The sequence below is a fragment of the Phascolarctos cinereus genome, unplaced genomic scaffold (assembly GCF_003287225.1).
Source record: "Phascolarctos cinereus isolate Bilbo 61053 unplaced genomic scaffold, phaCin_HiC Scaffold_5;HRSCAF=322, whole genome shotgun sequence".
NCBI classification, from domain to species: Eukaryota; Metazoa; Chordata; class Mammalia; order Diprotodontia; family Phascolarctidae; genus Phascolarctos; species Phascolarctos cinereus.
This window is the reverse complement of record NW_027555958.1, coordinates 449,573,943-449,592,346: the sequence shown is the minus strand read 5'-3', so window position 1 is coordinate 449,592,346 and position 18,404 is coordinate 449,573,943. Positions and strand designations below refer to the sequence as shown.

At 49.9% G+C, this 18,404-nt stretch overlaps 1 protein-coding gene across 2 annotated transcripts in view; it reads left to right on the top strand.

Moving 5' to 3' along the window:
• Positions 1-18,404, top strand: part of TRABD2B (TraB domain containing 2B) — a 245,585-nt gene that overhangs the window by 150,666 nt on the left and 76,515 nt on the right. For both annotated transcript variants that reach the window (XM_020987700.2, XM_020987699.2), the window contains exon 3: positions 4,788-4,934. In XM_020987700.2, the coding sequence (XP_020843359.1) occupies positions 4,788-4,934 (147 nt within the window). The remainder of the gene's footprint in view (positions 1-4,787; positions 4,935-18,404) is intronic.

The window sequence follows — 18,404 nt, the reverse complement described above, 5'->3', positions numbered from 1 at the left end:
GATTTGAACCTAGACCCTTGCTTCGAAATCCCCCTCTCTTTTTTCTTGCCCGGCCTGACAGGTATCCCCAGGCCGGAGACAAAGCAGGGCCATCCTTAGGCAAGCTTAGCGGATGCTGTTACACAGTCGTTTCTGTGACTGTGCCTCTCCACTCACACCCAGTCCAAGTTCCTGCTCCAGTCTGCCCTGATGAAGGGACAGTCCAGGGCTGGGAACCCTGTAGGTATTCAAGTGTGGCCCTTTGACTGAATCCAGACTTCACAGAACAAATCCTCAAAAGTTTGGATTCAGTCAAAGGGCAGCACTTGAGGACCTAGAGGGCCACATGTGGCCTCAGGGCCGCAGGCTCCCCACCCCTGGGACAGAGCAAAGAGCCATGGGCCTGGCTCCCATGGGGGCCCTGTGATCCCAAGGAAAGAAAGGGGCAGTTGGAGTCAGGACTTGGATGTGGTTTCTGCCTCTGCCCCTCGGTCCCAGTGGACCTTGAATCCTAGACTCCTTAAGTCATATAAGGAGCCTTCAGGGCTATCTGATCTAATCCTCTCGCCTTACAGATAAGGAAACTGAGGCCCTGAGAGGTTCAGTGACTCATGCAAATTCACACAGTCGTGGAGACAGGATGCCTGATGCTCTGCCATTCTGGGGCCTTGAGACCTCATCTCTCCTCCTCACTTGGTTAGGAGCAATGAAAAGGATCTTACCTCCATGGCTCTCCGCAGACGCAGCTGAGCCTGGGTGTGGTATGGGTGTTTGTGAAGGGCTGACAGGCCCACACAGCTGCAGAAGCCCCTTTCATGAAGGGAACAGAGAGCTGATCTTGGAGGAAAGAGGCCTTGATCTAGTCCCAGCTCTGAGACACTGACCGCATGGCCCTAGGCAAGTCCCATCCCCTGAACAGTCCTCAGTTTCTTCATCTGTTAAATGGGATTGGTCATATTTAACTGGAGCACTCAAGATCATTTGGAGGACAGTGTTTTGTCAAGCACCAGAGAAGTGGGAGCCTTCATTACTCTATAATTCTGGGCTTCAATTTCCTCATCTGTGAAATGGTGAAGATAGTGTTAAGCTCCCTACTACCTCTCTCACTGAGCTGCTCTGAGGTAACTGTTGTTCAGTTGTTTTCAGTAGTGTCTGGCTCTTGGTGACCCCATTTGGAGTCTTCTTGGCAAAGATACTAGAGTGGTTTGCCATTTCCTTCTCTAGCATATTTTACAGATGAGGAAACTGAGGCAAATAGGATTAAATGCCAAATTTGAACTCGGGTCTTCCTGACTCCAGGCTCAACGCTCTATGCACTGCAGGACCATGTGGGGTCTTCATCAACCTGAAAGGGTGCAGGAAAAAGGAGCCCAGACTATAAGAGGAATTGGGAATTATAATATCCTTGATCACAGTATCACAGATCTAGGGACCTCAGAGGCTAACTGGTCACACTCATTTTTGGGACAGGAATGGCCTTGATAGCCTTCCTGACTAGTGACCATTCAGTCCTGCTTAAATACCTCCAGTGATGGGAAACTCACCACCTCCCCAGAGAGCCTACTCACTCCCTGCACTTTGGGACAGCTCTCACTGTTAGGATATTTTTTCTTGCCATCAAGCCTTAATGTGCCTTTTTGCAAAGCCTAGCATCATTCCTGCTGATGACAGTCCTTCAGAAGCTTGAACAGAGCGGCCATCCCCCATCCCACACCCTCCCCAGGTCTTCCGCTCCTCAGGTTAAACTCCTCCCACATCCCCCCCCCTTGGAATCCCAGACCGCACAGTCTCTGATTGACTTCAGCTGGCCCAGCCTCTTTTCTGGCAGCAAAGGTTTGGAGGCTGGCCCCATGTTCAGCTCATCCAGAACTGAGCATGTGAATGAGAATGGGGAAACCAAAGTAGGCTGTGTTTTTTTCTTTCCTTATTTGTTAGTTCATGTCAAATCCTTAACATAAACATTATCCTAGAGTTAGCTGTGGAGGCCACAGCCCAAGAAGGTTTGTTATTCTAAACAGGCGGGGCCTACCACTTTCTGGGCGTTGAGTGTCTCAGCCAGCCTCAGGGCTCAAGATACGAATGAATGAATGAATGAATGAATGAATGAATGAATGAATGAATGAATGAATGAATTCTAAGTCATCTGAATATGGAAGAGACTGTGGTGGAGTGGACAGAGCCTTGGTTGGAGAGGCAAGAGAGCCTGCCATCTGGACCCAGCTTTGTCTCTGACTCTGTCACCTGGAGCATATCCCTTTATCCCCTTGGATCTCTTTCTACCTCAGTAAAACTGGGGGAATGAAGGTTCAGGGCTCTCCCAGGCCTGACATTCCATGTTCGATGTGCCAGGGTCCCTCCAGGTTCTGACTTCTCTGTTCTTAGCTTAGGGGACTGGTGCCTATTGCCTCGTGCCCATAGAGGATGGGGAAGGATGACGGCAGAGTCATAGCATGGGCTTTCTAAGCAGTGGGTGATAAATGTGTTGTCAGTGGAAGCAAATCCCGTGCTCTGTGGGGGCATTTCAATGCCTGGGGCCCTGTGAGACCCAGGTGAGATGCTGGTTCAGTTTGCTGAGCTTTCCCCAGCTCCTTGTTTCCAAGAATGGCTTGCTAGGAACGAAAGGAAGGAGGAACATGTTCAGAAATGGAGGTGATGCAAAAAACAAGGAGAGCAATTTAAAAAATGCCTGTTGAGGTCTTCCTCCTGTTTCTCCTCCACTCCCATGAAGTGTCCTTGATTTCCATCCCACCCCCAGGGAGCTCTCCTTTCCCAAATTCTCCTGAGCATTCCTCAGGAGACCCTCCTTTCCTCAGTCACACTCTTCCTTGGAACCTCATTCTCTAGGTACATCTCCTATCCCCTTCCTGCCTCCCCAAATTTAATGTAAGCCTCTTGAGGGCAGGGACTACCCATGTGGCTATCACTAGCACAGGCTCTGCAAAGAAGTAAGTGATTAATAGATGTTTGTGGAATGAGTTAACTTGGGACTGGTGACCTAACCCTGGGCCACCTTGATCACTGAGTGGGGTGGAGTGGCAACCATTGATAGGCCCCCGTAGGAGCATGAGGGCTTGGAATAAGTCATGAAGTAGCAGAAGCCAAGGATTGGGAGTCCAAGGACCCAGGTTCAAATCCTTGTTCTGCCAGTGACTTTCAGCATGCTCTTGAGGCCTCATTTACCCATCTGTAAGATGAGGGGCTGGGGTGAGTTGATCGCTAAGCTTCTTTCCACTCTAAATCTTCTGATCCCAAGTAGTGGGAGGGCTGAGCAATACTAGTGAGTCTATTAAATGGATGCTTTCACCCCCGGCATGGGCCATGTTTGTGAGAGCTGGTTTCCATGACAACATTTCCATCAGCCGGATGGACCCCTCCTTCCTCTTTTCTCCTGCTGTTTTCCATCTGTGACTGTGAAGCTGCCGTCAACAACCAGCACCTAGCTGGCTGTGGCTAAGATTTTAGCACCCCGGCAGTCAGAGCAGGAATGCCTGGAACATGCCAGAGACGGCTTGGCCCACATGGCAGGGCAGGGCAAGACTCTCCAGGGAGCTGAAGCCCTCTCCTTCAGCTGGCCCTCCCTGCTGTGAGAGAGTGGATTGGGATGATTAAGGGGAGTTCCAACATTACGATTATCCCTCCCTCCATCTGCTTGTTCATTCATACATTTGTTCATTCATTTGCTCATTCATCCATCCGTCCATCCAAGCTTCTGACTATCCATTTACTTGTGCATGCTCCATCCAGCCATTCACTCATCCATGCATATGTCCATATGTCTGTTCATTCATTCATTGACTCACTCACTTATGATCTGTCTACCCATTTATTCATTCATGTGTTCATTTTCCATCCGTATCTCTCCGTCTCTGCCTCTTCTGTTCATTCATTCACTTATGATCTGTCTATCCATTTATTCATTCATGTGTTCATTTTCCATCCGAATCCCTCCATCTCTGCCTTTTCTGTGCATTCCTTCATGCATCTGTCTGTCCTCCATTCATCCATTCACTCTGTCACTTACCCAACAAGTGCTTACTAAGCACTGACTGTGTGCCCAACACTGTTCTAGGTGCTGGGGACACAGAGAAAAGCAAGTCAGCCCCTTCTCTCTGGGAGTTTACATTCCAGTGGGGAGATGTGGCATACATATTGGGACTATATGCAAAATACATACAAATTAAATACAAGGCAGTGGGGGTGGGAGGACCGGGGAAGCTCTCCTGCCTTCATGGCTGTGCTTTCCATCCACCTCTCTGCCTGTTCGTCTGTTGGTTGGTTCCATCGGGCCTTCATTTGTTGTTTCATTTGTTTTTCTTGCCCATTTGTTCTTTTGTACATTTAATGAATCGGTCTGAGACCATCCCCAACCTACTCTGTAAAAGTGCAGCGTTCGTTCGTCAATGACAATGGCTCCATCCCCCGCTTACCCTTGTAGAATCTGTCATAATTTACAAAGTGTGTTGGCAGCCACGCTCCCGTGAGACGCTCAGGAAGCTGGACGAGGTAGAAAGTTTACAAAGCATCACCACCCCTCCCTGAAAGAGCGGGAAACTGAGGCCCAGGGAGATAAAATTTCAAGCTCAGTTGTTGGTGATAGAACTCTGTTTCCCGAAGCCCAGGGAGGGGCGTTTTCTGCTATGTGCCCTGAGGCCCCTGCAGTCTGCTTAGTGCTTCCTTTTCTGACAGTGTATGATTGAGTAATGGAGAGAGGGGAGGTGGGAAGGCCTCCTAGGAGGGTCCTGTGGTGGGCAGGGCTCCCTCTGGCCCAGCTTTTCCTCAAACTGACTGTTGGCCCCTTGGGTCCCCAGGTGCTGTTTGCGCTGAATCAGACCCTGCTCCAGCACGAGAGCCTCAGGGCGGGAAGCCTGCAGGCCCCCTACACCACGGAAGACCTCATTAAACACTACAATTGTGGAGACCTCAACGCTGTCATCTTCAACCATGACACGTCACAGGTAAAGCCTGGTGGCCTGGGAGAGGAAGGACTACTTGAGGAGGGGAGGAAGGGGAGGGAGGAGGAGAGCCCAGAGGAGATCATCCCAGCTGCGGATCCTCATCCCATTTTACAGATGAGGAAACTGAGGCTCAGAAAAAGGAACTGGCAGCAGCAGAAGGGAAGTTTAGGATATGTTAGACCTAGGAGGGACCTTAATACCACATTGCTAGAGAAATAGTCCCATCTCTGACACAAAGTGTCTGAATACCCCTGGACAAATCACTTCATTTCTCAGTGCTTGGGGCAGTTCTCCAAGAGTAGGAGTCCATCTAATCCAGTTTACTCATTTTACAGAGGAGGAAAAGGAGAGGGAGGGAGGGGGGAGAGACAGACAGACAGACAGACAGACAGACAGACAGACAGACAGAGAAGAGGAGGGAGAGAGAGAGAGAGAGAGAGAGAGAGAGAGAGAGAGAGAGAGAGAGAGAGAGAGAGAGAGAGAAAACTTGCTGACAGTCACACAGACAGTAAATGTTGGAGGCCACAGTTCAAACTTAGATCATCTCACTCCCCATCTAACATTCTTTGTAGAGCACCAGGAGGCCCCAGGCAGTGGTTAGAGCTGGTGTCCCTGAGATCCCTTGGGCTCCCCCCTGAAATCCTGTATAGTTCTCACCCATAACAGATGGCATGGAGGGAGGTGGATTGCCACCCAAGGGCTACATGGAGGACTCCAAGACACTCAGCCATCTCATCCACTAATACAGGATAGGGGAGGGGTGACTAGGGAACAGTTTGGAGAAGAAAAAAAAAGACCTGGGGTTTAAGTAGAATGCAAGGCACAATGTGAGCTGTGTGATTTGGCGGTGAAGAAATCCACACGCTCTGGAAGGCGTAGTTAGAAGAGTAACAGCCACCCAAGGTTTGTAAAGTGCTTTGCTGGATCATCTCATTTGATTTCATTTGCTCTGCAGTGAGAGGCATAGTGTCAGGAGTGAATGCCATGTACCCACCCCACCACTCCCCACCTGCATCGGGAGGGGTGGGTTCAGTCCAAGGAGCCACTCTAGGAGGGGCCTGGAAGATGCTAGCGAGGTCAGGATGAAGGCAAGCAGGACCGTGCAGGGTCTCACCTTCAGGTCTCCCTGTGTAAGGCAGCCCACTAACAACAATGACCACACAATACAATACAACAAGCAATCGTGCTACTTAAGGTTTGTGGTTTATGTGCATTAGCGACTTTCATGGGGAGGAGCCGGGAATGTTTCATTTGGAGAGAAGACTTGGAAGAAGAGGGAAGGAAAGTCACACAATAGCTGAAGAAAAGAGGGATTAAGCTCCTTCTAATTGGCTCCAGAGGGTGGAACCAGGATCAGGCCTGGGGAGGGGGGAGTCACAGGGAGGTTAGTTTCAGCTTCACAAAAATGAAGAACTTTCTAATAAGGAGCAGTGTCCCACAGTGAAGTGGCCAGCCTCTGGAGACAGCAGGCTCCTCACTGAACGATGGAGGTGTTCCGGTAAAGGCTAAATGACTCCCTAGCCTGGAGGCTGTAGAATGAATTGTGGAGGGATGGGGGTTGGGTTAGCTGTCCTCCAAGGGTCACCTGCCTCTGAGAGTCTGAGTCTCTGATTCTCAATAGACTGTGTGGGACAAAAAGTGAGGTCAGGCCTTTTCCCTTAGATGGTCTTAAACTCGTGGTCCTTCTTGGAGGCCACTGGGATGCCCATGTCCTCATTCTGGGGGACATGAGGTCTTCCCCTATATAAGCACCATGAGGTTTTCTCCTGTCTTCTCCCTCCATCCTCCCCCTCTCCTAATCCCTACCCAAGAAGCGCACCCTGGTAAACTGTTTCGGCAGATGGGCTAAACCAGGTCGGGGTAACCAAGGGATCTCAAACCCATTGGTGAGTTGGGGGGATGTCTACCCCAAGCGTGCAAAGACTTCTCCTGGCAGAATGGGCGGATAAGAACAATTTGTTCCAACGGCCATGGCAGGGCTGAAGCAGGTGCTATGGAGTGCTTAGAGCTTGGTCAGACATTGAGGACGCCAGGGTCATGGACTGAATCTTAAGCCGTCACCAGTCATCTTGATTCTACCCTGCCACTGAACTGTTATGACTCTGGAGGCAAGAGTGCAGCTCTGCCTCGCTTAGATCCAATTTACCCACAAATCAAAGGACAGCACTCACAGCCCCACCCGCAGTCAACTTCTTATATCTTCTTTTTTAAGGTTACTTAGTATCTCCTTTGTGTTTGTCTTCTATATCCTACTTGTGTGCAAAATGTGTGTCCCCAGCCTACCCTCTAGCTTAGCACCTGGCACATAGTAGGTGTTTAAGAAATGTTTGTTGATTAATTCATTGATAAGTACTGATGGATTCTAGGCAGCTTTAGAGCAGGGGATAGAGTGCTGTCTTGGGAGTCAGGGAAATTGGTTCTGACAAACTGGCTGTGTGCTGTGTATCCTAGGACAAATCTAATAACCTCTAAGTGCTCTGGGCAGCTCTCTAAGAGTATAAATTGACTAGAAGGGTCTGACCTACTTTGATAGAGGGGACTTACTCATCTGGGAGTCCCCTACATCACTGAAATCATAGGTCCAGGCTGTATAGATCCTAACAGACCTGGAGGATTTCCCTGAGGGGCACAAAGTGGGAGCATGGTAATTTGCCAGGTCTTCTCAGAGGAGAAGGATTCATGATGGGCCTTGAAGGATGGGGTAGAGTCCTGGAGAGAAGTTAAGAGAGGGACATGGGCACTCTCACATCCTCCATAGGCTCAGCAGCTTCTCCAAACTTAGCCCTGATATCAGCAGTAAGAAAAGAGAAGGCATTTTCTACTCCCCTCTCCTCTCTTGGCCCAGGCCCCCATCAGTCATGGGTATATTTCTGTAGCACCCTAAATTTGGCAAAGCACCTTGTGGCTCTTACTTATATCAGTGCATCCTCACAGTAACCCTGTGAAGGAGACAGGCAGGCAGGCTGGCTAAGGTTTAATATCCCCATTTTCCCAATAGAGGAACTGAGGTTCAAATGAATTATCCAAGGTCACCCAGCTCATGAGTTTAGAAGCTGAGATTTATACCCCCAACACCAAGGCTTTCCCCCTCTGCCTGGGAGACCTTGGGCACACAGCTTTGTTTTCTTAGCGGCCTCAGTATCTTCTCTGTAAAATGGAGCTGATATCACACTTCTTCTTCTCTTAGGCTCTTGTGAGAAAATAGCTCTGTGAGCCTGAAATCCCGCTACAGATGTGTTATTAACATTGTTCTCGTTCTCATTTTATGGAGGAGGAAAGTGAGGCTCTGTGAGGGGAAGGACTTGACCAAGGTCACAGAAGTAGACTCATGTGTCCCCAAGTGCAAGTCCAGGCCACTTTCCATGACACACCAGCTCTTCTTCCCCTTGTGAAGTGGGCTTAGCTTGGGAAAGGGCAGGCTGGGGCAGGGAAGGAGATGTGCCATCTGCCAGCCATGGAGATTTAGGGCCCCAGCAGCCTCTGGAGCCCCTGCCCAAGCTCCGTCCCCAGGATGATGCCAGCCTGCTCTGAGCAAACATCTCTAAGCCTCCCCACTGATGGCCAAGCAGGACAGCCTCTTGCTCCTGCCCCCAGCTGGCTCCCAGGGCCCCTCAGAGCCGACACAGGACAATCGTGTAAGCAGATTGCTGGCGACGCCCACAGATATGCTGAGTTTCCTTTGCACAGTTCGGGAGGTTTTGAGGCTGGCTGGGAAATGGAGATGTTATGACCTCTTCCTTTTCCCTCCATCCTAGGAACTCTTGGCCAAAATCCCCGTTTCCCCCAAAGCAAGGAAGTCTTTCCTTGGCCAGCCAAAGAATGAGCCCAAGCTGAGGACTCAGAGCTGGAAGGGCCCTTAGAGAATGCTCTGTCCACCCCTCTCATTGTATCCAAGACCCTCAGGCTCGGAGAGGGAAAGAAATTGGCCCCAAGACACAGCAGATAAATGACTGAGACAAGATTGACTTAGGCTCTCTGACTCCAAAGCCGGGTTCCTTCCAGGCACCAGCCGAGCAGAAAGACTTCCCAGAGAACTTCAGAGACTCCAGGGAATGTTCAACTTAGGAGAACTTTAGAAATCAGCCCGTTCCCTTCATTCTTGTGGACTAAATGTCAACCCCTGGCTTTGATGTAAGCAAGGATGCCCCTTTGACCGGTCAAGTGTGTGACGGAGTATTCTGCCCCTTTGGGGGGGATGGAGGGTTTCCACTGTCGGCCACCACGGAACAATGGGAGACCTAGAAACTAAATGGGGCAACGGGGAGTAGTGGGGTCAGGAGAAGGGCAGAAGCAGGGGATGGGAGAATAGAGGGGGAAAAAAAGACTGAGGATAATTAGATCGCAGATTTAGAGCTGGGAGGACCTCAAAAGCCACTAAGTCCGATCCTCTCATTTTATACCTGAGGAAACTGAGGCACAGAGGGCTTAAGAGACTTGACCAGCATCCTCCAGTTAGTAGGTGTCTGAAGCAGGATTTGAACTCAGAATTTTAAAAATGGATCAATTATTCCCTGCTTTCCTCCCTCCCCCAAAGGAAGACTCAGGGGGCACCTGATAGCCAGATGAGGGATTTGACTCATGTTGTTTCACTTTCATTCAATGAAATAAACATTTATCAGTATCTTGTGCTAAGTGAAAAGGCATTCTGGACCTAACCCTCTAAAGGGAGAGGTTACAACATGCATTCAGAGAAGAAAAAAGTGATTCTGAGGGCAGGTATACACTAACAATTAGCAGGACAGCAGGAAGGAGGCTAATCAGAGGTGGTGACTGAGTAAGTGTTGTGAAGAGAACCAGAGTTCTTCAGAGATGGGAAGTGAGCAGATGCATTCCAGGTGTGGGGGCCCAACCTGTGCAAAGGTATGGAGGCAGGAGATTAGATGTCATTTTCCTGGAACAGCCAATAGGACATTTTGGCTGGAATGTAAAGTCTGTGGGAAATACGCCTGGAAAGATGGAGGGGACGGAAGGGGAGCAAGAGACATAAGCACTTTGAATGCCAAATGGGAAGTTTGCATTTTCCCTCAGATTCAATTAGCAAGTGAAGCCTGTGCAGAAGGATGGTATGGTCAGACCATAGAAAGACCATTTTGGCAGCCATGCGGAACATCGAGTGGAGTGAGGAGAGATTTGAGGCAGAGACCAATTAGGAGGCTGGTGCAATAGCCCAGGTGACATGTGATGAGGACCTGGGCTAGAGGAGCAGCTGGGCAGCCTGGGGAGAAGGGGTCACATTCAAGAGATGTCATGGAGGCAGAAACGACAACACTTGGCAACTGATGTGATATAGCAGGTGAAGGAGAATAAGGGGGAGAATGCCCCAGGGGCATCTCGGATTCAAATGGAACAGAACCTATTATGTTTCCCCTCAATCCACCCCTCCTCCAAACTTCCCAATTTCTGTCCAGGGCACCACATTTCTTTGAGATGCCCCAATTTGCAGCCTCAGCAACACACTGGGCCTGGATGAAGACCTGAGTTCAAATCCAACCTCAGACACTAACTCTGTGACCCTGGGCAAGTCACTTCACCTCTGACTTGCCCAGGGTCTCAGAGTTAGTTTCCTCAACCTTAAAATGGGCATAATAACACCTATCTCCTTGTTAGGGAGATCAGATCAGTTAAATGCTTAGCATAGTGCCTGCCAGGCATATAGTAGGAGTTTAATAAATGCTTATTTCCTTCCTTCTTTCCTTCTCCTAGCCCACCTATTCAGGTAATTGCCAAGTCTTAGCTTTTCTAGACCCATGATGTCTCGGACATCTGATGTCTCTCCACCACTGTCAATGCTCTGGTTCAGATCCTGTCACCTCTTACTGGGACTCTTGGACTACCCTCTAATTGGGCTCCAGGGCTCCAGTCTCTCCTCACCCCAAGCAATCGATCTTCCTAAAGCATCGAATCAGAGCAGTTCACTCCCTACTCAAATAGTTCCTGCAGCTTCTTATTGACTTCGGGATGAAATAAATAGAAACTCTCCTGTTGAGCACTTAAGTCCCTCTGTGTTCATCCTCCTGCATTCCTTTTTCCGCTGTATTTTCCATCATCCTCCCTCCCCATAGCTTGTTCCAAGCAAACTGGTCCAACTACTGTTCCAAGAAAACTACAGCCCCCACCTCCAAGCTTTTGCATGTGCCAGTTCCTGGGCCTGGAATGAACCCCCCCTTCACATCTGCCTCTTGGAGTCCTGGCTTCATCAGGACACGGCTCACGCCTCACGCCTCACCTCCTCCACCAGACCTTTCCTAATTCCCTCTACTGTTTGTGCCCATGGCCCTTGAAATTGTTCTGTGTTTATTTTGTAGAAGGCTTGTGTTCACTTGCCTGTGTATATGTGGCATCCCCCAACAGAATAGAAGCTCCTTGAGTGCAGACACTGCCTCTTGTGTATCTAGTACCTGGCACCTAATAGGGGTGTGATAAATGTTTGCTGAATTGTAATTGAGACATCCAAGAGCAGTTGGATCATGGGACTGGAACTCAAGAGATTCAGGTTGGATACACAGGTCTGGGAGGCATCTGTGTTGACATGATCATTGAACCCGTGGGAGCCAAGGAGGTCACCTGGAAAATGATCATAGTGAGAGAAAAGCAAAGAGAATCCAGGATGGAGCAGGTGTGTGCATGCATGTGTGTGGGTGGGTGGGGGGGTGGTACTTACACATGGATGATGTGATATGACAGATAGTTGGGAGACTAGGTGTATTTGACCTGGAGAAGATGAGGGTGAGGGGGCAGGGAGACACAATAACTGTCTCCAATTATTTGAAGGGCTGTGCTGTGGAAGGAGGATTAGATTTGTTTTGTGTGACTCCAAAGGGCAGAACTGGAAGTAATGGCCAGGGGGGTGGAGGGTGGAGTTGTGAAGAGGCCAATTGAGACTGGATGTCAAGGGCAGCTGGGTAGAGCTATAGTAGATAGAGTGGAGTCAGGAGGACCTGAGTTTAAATATGGCCTCAGACACTTACTAGCTGTGTGACCCTGGGCAAGTCACTTAACCCTGATTGCCGGAGTGGGGAGGGGAGAGACAGAGACATAGGGCTGCCATATAAGGTGATGAGCTCCCTGTCCCTGAAGGTCTTCAAGCAGAGGATGAGAAACCACTCATTGTGAAAGTTGTAGTGGTGATTCTTTTGGTGTGTGGGTTAGACCAGCTGGCTGATGATTCTGTGAGGCTCTGCTCCCTAGAGAAAGATGGAAGGGAAGTGGTCAAACAGAGCCAAGACCAGTGGAGGGGAGGGAGGTCATCCCAAAGTGCCAGAGCTGGGCCTGACGTCAGGCACCCCTTCCTCCCGAAGGTAGGATGGATGGGCTTCCTCTGAAGATAGCATCCTCTCCTTCCCTGGAGATCTGTAGGCAGTGTCTTCGTGACCTTTCTAGTCCAGGGGTCCTCCTTAACCAGGGTCTTCATTGTCTTCCACAACCAATAGGCTCATTTTCCCCTTGTCTCATTTACTCAGGCCTTCACAGTCCCCCCATTTCTGGGCCTCAGTCTCCTCATTAATACAGTGTCGCAGGGGGATTCCTGTTCAGTTCTGGGTTGGACTGGCTGCCTCTGGGGTCTCTGCCAGCTCTAAGATTCTGGGATTCCATGAGTCAGAGAAAAGGAGAAGCCCAAAGAAAGAAGTGTAGACTCCTGGCCCTGTCCTGGCTAATCACAGTCACACTGCTAATATGACAGCATGGGAGGGGGAGGGAGTAGACGTGAACCAGTGAGGGTCAGTCAGCTGTGAGTCCTGAAGGCTATGGGAAATGGAGCACCAGAGATGGGGGAAGCTGCCACTCTCAAGGTTTTTGACTCCCGAGTTCCAGCTTGACATTCGAAACTTTCACATTTTTACAAGGATGTCCTGGGGAGAAAGGAATTTTGGAGGAAAAAAATGTATGCTGGTTGGGTCTGATTTCTGCCTGCAGCTGAACTGTGTAAATGACACAGAGGGCGCCTAACCATCGTGTCTGGCAAGACATCCTCAGAGATTCTAAATGGAATACCAGTGTCTCCAGTGGGAAACCCATCTGATCTCACTCCCTGTTTCTGGTGGGCATCCATGCCTGTCCCTTTTCCACTACTGGGTCTGGGGACCCCCCAGGTCTCCGAGCTGACAGGGACCTTAGTTAGCTGTCAAATCTAGCTGAACAATGATCCCCATTACCATGTACCAGACAAGCCTCTGCTGGAAGACTTTCCGTGACAGGGAACTCACTACCACCTGTCACAGCCCATTCCGCGTATAAGATAGCTCTCATCGGCAGGGAGTTTTTCCTGGCATCACACTTGCCTCAGTGGGCCTCTTTGCTCGTTCCCTGAATCAAAACCAGTTCTGGCCTCTGGGATCAAGCAGAATGAGACTGATCCCTCCTGCATACCGTGGCCCTTCAGGTACTTGAAGAAGACTTCCTGTTTCAGCTTCCTGTTCCACCCCGCCCCCACCCTCCACATGAGTCTTCTCTTTTGCAGATCACATAGTCCAACCTGTCATTTTATTGTCAAGGAAACAGAGTAACAGCATACACAAACGTGTGGCAGGAAGAATAAATGAGGTATACAGTGTCGAGATGGGCTAGGATGGAGCTGAGATTTGGGCTAAGTCAGTCACAGGTCCCCACCTTTTCTCCCACTGCTTTTTTGGGAGAACTCTGCTCTGTGGCACATCGACCAAACAGCCTCTATTACAGTTCAATGGAGAGACTAACAAACTTGGAGTCAGGAAGACCTGGGTTCAAATCCTGCTCCAGACATTTAATAGTCTGTGTGACCCCGAGTAAGTCACTTAAACTCTATCTGACTCAGTTTCTTCATCTGTAAAGAGGGTCAAATAATACCTGCTGTACTTCTGTCCCAGGGATTTTAATGTGAGTTAATGTCTGCAAAACACCTTGTAAAACCTTAAAGCAATATGTTGATAGCTGCATTTCTTGTTCCTTCACTCCTCTCCTCTCTGCCGCTATTTGGGGATGTGGGATGAGAAGACAGATTCTGAAGTGACTGTGAGTTTTCAATCTGGGTGACTAGAGGTCTTCCTGTAATATAAAGAAACTGGATTCAGTGGAGAAAAAAAAATGTTCATTTGGGGAGAGACAAGACTATGGCCCATGTCTGTAGGTACAGAGAAGGTCACCAGGATGAGGCAGCATGATGGTAGGCAGGGGGATTCTACCTCCCTGAAACATTGAACGTCAGAGCTGGGCAGGACATCAGAGGTCTAGTATAATCTCTCCATTTTACAGATGAGGAAACTGAGGCCCAGAGAGTGAAATAACTGCCCAAGTCCCACAGCTAGTAAATATCAGTGCCTCCAAGTCAGTATTCTTTCCATCACCCCACCCTGCCTCCTAACCTCAGTGCTTCTCAGACACCCCATCCCCTTCTTGTGCCCCCTCTCCTGTATCCAGCAGACCACACTCTTTAGCGTCCACCAGCCTTTTAAGGGGCTTTAGGCAGAAGGTATGTGGGGGGAGGTGTGGGGAATAGGGTGAGAGCAGAAGGTATGACAAGGTCAAGGTCAGAATCTCCAGTCACCCACTCTGTTACCGAGTCCCAGAATCTCAGAGCCTGATGTATCCTGGATTCCAAATGGTCATGTAACCTCAGTTTAAAGTTCTGCATGCAACACAGTGGAGCTCACTACCTCCCCAGGCAGGCAAGTGAACTTTGGGAAAGGTCTCATTGTTGGCAGTTTCCCCCCTTATGCTAAGCCCAAACTGGCCTCTTTGCAACCTGGCCAGAGTTACTTAGGTATAGGATGACCATGGCTGAGTCCAGGATATTGGCAGGATTTGAATCCAGGTCCTTTGCCTTTTGATCCAACATCTTCTTCTCTGGACCACACAGCTTTTGTGCTGTGATCTGGGGTCAAGCAGAACAAAGCTAGATCCTCATCTGTAAGACAAAACAGTCGCAGACATGAAGATACTTAATCCCTCTGAATCTTCTCTTCTCCACCCTAAACATTCCCAGTTCCTGCACCCCCTTCTCCTATGGCAAGGAAACCAACCCCTTCCCATCCCAGTTGCTCCTCCCCCCTCCCTTTGAATGCTCTTTTCAGCTTATCACTCTCCAGAGTTCCACATTATGTGTGTGTTAGTATTTGGGTAACGTGGATAAAATCTCCTGACCCCTTGCTGTAGACTGACCCCACATCCATCCTCCATCAGGATGGCTCAAGGAACAGCTTCAGCATCGTGGGAGCCCCTCTTGAGACGGGAGCCCTCAGGGAGGGGTTGTGAAGTGTGTTAGCCACCCACCCCCCCAACACACACCCCAAACCACATCCGTGGCCTATAAATCAGAGGCCCCGGGGGCTGACGTCTCCTCTTAAAAATGTTATCGGACCATCCTGCACTTAAACTTGTCAGAGGAGATTTAAGGCTCCCGACAATTCTAATTACATCATTAATTTGCCTCATCCCGGCCCCAGCTCAAACGCCAGCCAAGGGCCTGGAGCCCGGCCAACTGCCGTCAACGCTGAGCATCTGAGGAATGAATGCAGCTTCCCGGCCCTGCAGCTCTGCTGGAGTGGTGACGGGGGCAGCAGCCCTGGACTGGCTGCTGCTGCCTCTAGAGAAGCCTGCATGGAGCGTGAGGGAGGGAAGGAGAGAGGGAATGAGTGAGTGAGTGAGTGGGCGCCGGAGCCGGTGAGCCAGTGAGCTTTCCACAGATGTACCCTGATCAGAGAGAGGCTGCTGGCCAAGCCTTATCACTGCTGCCCATGGTGGAAGGGGAGGAAGGAAGGAAGAGGAAAGACAGGGGAGAAGAGAGGAGAGGGGAGGGGAGGGGAGAGAAGGAGAGGGGAAGGGGGAGGAAGGGGAGGAGAGGAGGGAGGAAAGGATGAGAGGGGAGGGGGGAGATTGGACAGGAAAGGACCAGAGAAAGAATGAAAGAGAAAAGGGGTGAGAAGAGGAGGAAATGAAGGCGGGGATGGAAGGAGAAGAAATGAGAGGTACATGGAGGTACAAATGTACGTGGAAAGAGAGAAGAGAGGAGATGTAGGAAGGATGAGAGGAGAAGGGAATGAGAAGAAAAAGAGGAATGGAAGAGTAGAGAAAGGAAAAAAGAAACAGGAGGGGAAGAGGAGAGGAGGGAATGAGGAAAAGTAGAGGGGAGGAGAGGAAAGGAAGGGATGAACTTTGGAGATAAGAAGAAGAGAGGAGGGGAGAAAGGAGTAGATGAAGGGAAGAGGAGGAAGAGGAGAGAAGAGGAGGACCTGGCTGTTTCCAGGACAGGCTTCCCCAGGGAGGGCAACTCCTCTCACACAAAGCCAGAATATCTGAGCTAGATAGAATCTAGAGGCATCTAGTCCAACCTAAATCTGACCAAGAACATGGTTGCTGTCATAGTGGACAAGGGTGCATCCTCCCCCTTCTGGAAGCTTTCAGACTCCTTGGGGTCTCAGAGAAGAGAATAATTGAAACACGGCCCAGCCTTGCTTTGCTATCTGGGCATCATCTTCTAGTCTTTCAGCTCAATAGAGGGACAAAGTCCCTCACAATAAGAGGCGTCCCAGTGTGGGGTGGGCTGCCCCAGGACTGATGGGTTCATCCTCTGGGGAGGCCTTCCACAGAAAGGTGGAGCCCCACTTGTCAGGGATGCTGTGAAGCCCCTCTCAGCTCTGAGGTTCTGAGATTCTGGGGCTCAGGATGACACTCAGATAGTTCCTAATGGCCTCCCTGGGTGGGGATGTCTAAGGAGGATGAGGAGGAGTGAGCCCTAGAGAAAAAGGCAGGTTTGAGGGGGTCCACCCAGGCCAGAGACCCACCAGCACAAATGAGAGCCTCCAGCCGAGACAATCAATCAACTGGGGAGTGTTTCCTAAGCACCTACTGTGTGTTAGGTTCTGTTCTAGGTCTGGACATGCAAAGGGAAATGAAACGATCCCCTCACCATTAAGTGGGAAGCTGCCATGTGAACACAAAGAAATACAGAGAAGAGAACTTGAAGAGAGAAAGGCCTCTAAACCTTGGCTTCAGGAAAGGGCTTTTGGAGGAAACAATTTCCCAGCTGAGCCTTGACGGAAGACAAGAATTCTTGAGGTGGAGCTGAAGAGAGAGTAGTTTTGTGTCTGGGGGTGGGGGGGGGCAGCCTGTGCCAAGGCAGGAAGCAGAAGATGGAAGGCTGGTCAGGGAGTCTGGCTAGAGTCCCATGAGATACCATTAGAATGGTGAGCTAGAGTTAGACGCCGAGGGCTTTTGATGTCAGCCTGGGGATGCTTAAGTGATGTAGTCAGACCAATGCTGTGGGCATAAGCGTTTGGAAGCTCTGTGGAGAGCACATGGGGAAGGGGAGAGGCTGGAGGCAGGGAGGCCAGTGAGGAAGCTATTGCCACAGCTCAGGTGAGAAGTGAGTGGAGGGAAGGGAGTGGGCACAAGAGATGCAGCTGAGGTAGGATGGACTTCACAAGTGACCAGGTGGGTGAGGAAAGGAATTGGAGGAGGTGAGGGTTACCAACCTAGGATACTGGAGCAGGGTGGTGCCCTAGGCAGCTATGGGAAAGTTAGAAGAAGGGAGGATGTGTTTGGGACATGGTGAGTTTTAGACAGCCTGTGGGACCTGCAGATTGAGATCTGGCCAGCAGGCAGGTGAGGGGGTAGGACTGGAACTCAGGAGAGGCACTGGGGAGGGATGTGCACGTCTGGGAATCCTCTGCATAGGAATGATAACTGAACCAGGGTGGGGGGGGATGAGGAGAGATTATCAAGCAAGATAGTCTAGAGGGAAAAGAGAAAGGGGCCCAGGACAGAGCTTTGGGGGTCCCCCAGGGAGGAGAGAGATACAAATGATGAATCATCAACAGAGAGGTCAGACAGGCAGGAGGAATTAAGAGAAGGCAGTGTCAGAACCCCAATATTACAGAGATCTTCATTTGTTAAAAAACAAACAAACATAGATTTATTTATTTTTACATTCATTTATAATTTGTCCCTCCAACTGTTTCTCCAACCCTATTGGACAAAAAAGTGGGGATAAACCCTCATCTTAGAAATGCATAGTCCAGCAAAACAAATCCCCACGATGGGCATGTTACAAGGTAGCATCTTTAAGCATGAGTAGGTATTGAATGGATAGATGGCTCCTGGACCAGGGGCACTGGAGGTATCAGAATATTTGGGTATTACGATGAAATGCCTTCTTCCTGTATCTGGCCTCATGTTCATGTCCCCTTAACTTTGTCAAGCCCTACTGCCCCCTGTCTCATTCAGTGGTCTCACCCATAAGTGCACAGTATTGACCAAAAGGGCTTCCTGTGTGCCAGGCACTGTGCTAAGCCCCATGGATACAAAGAGAGACAAAAGCATAGTTCCTGCCTTCAAAGGAAGGCAGGTAACGTACGGAAATTGTACAGATGCATCCCTTCCATCTCAGGGATTCTGAGGCAGTAGCGGCCCATTGAGGGAAGGGAAGGCATATCCATTTTGCAGATGGAGAAAGTGAAGCCCTGAGAAGTTAGGTTACTCACCCAAGGTCAAACAGCA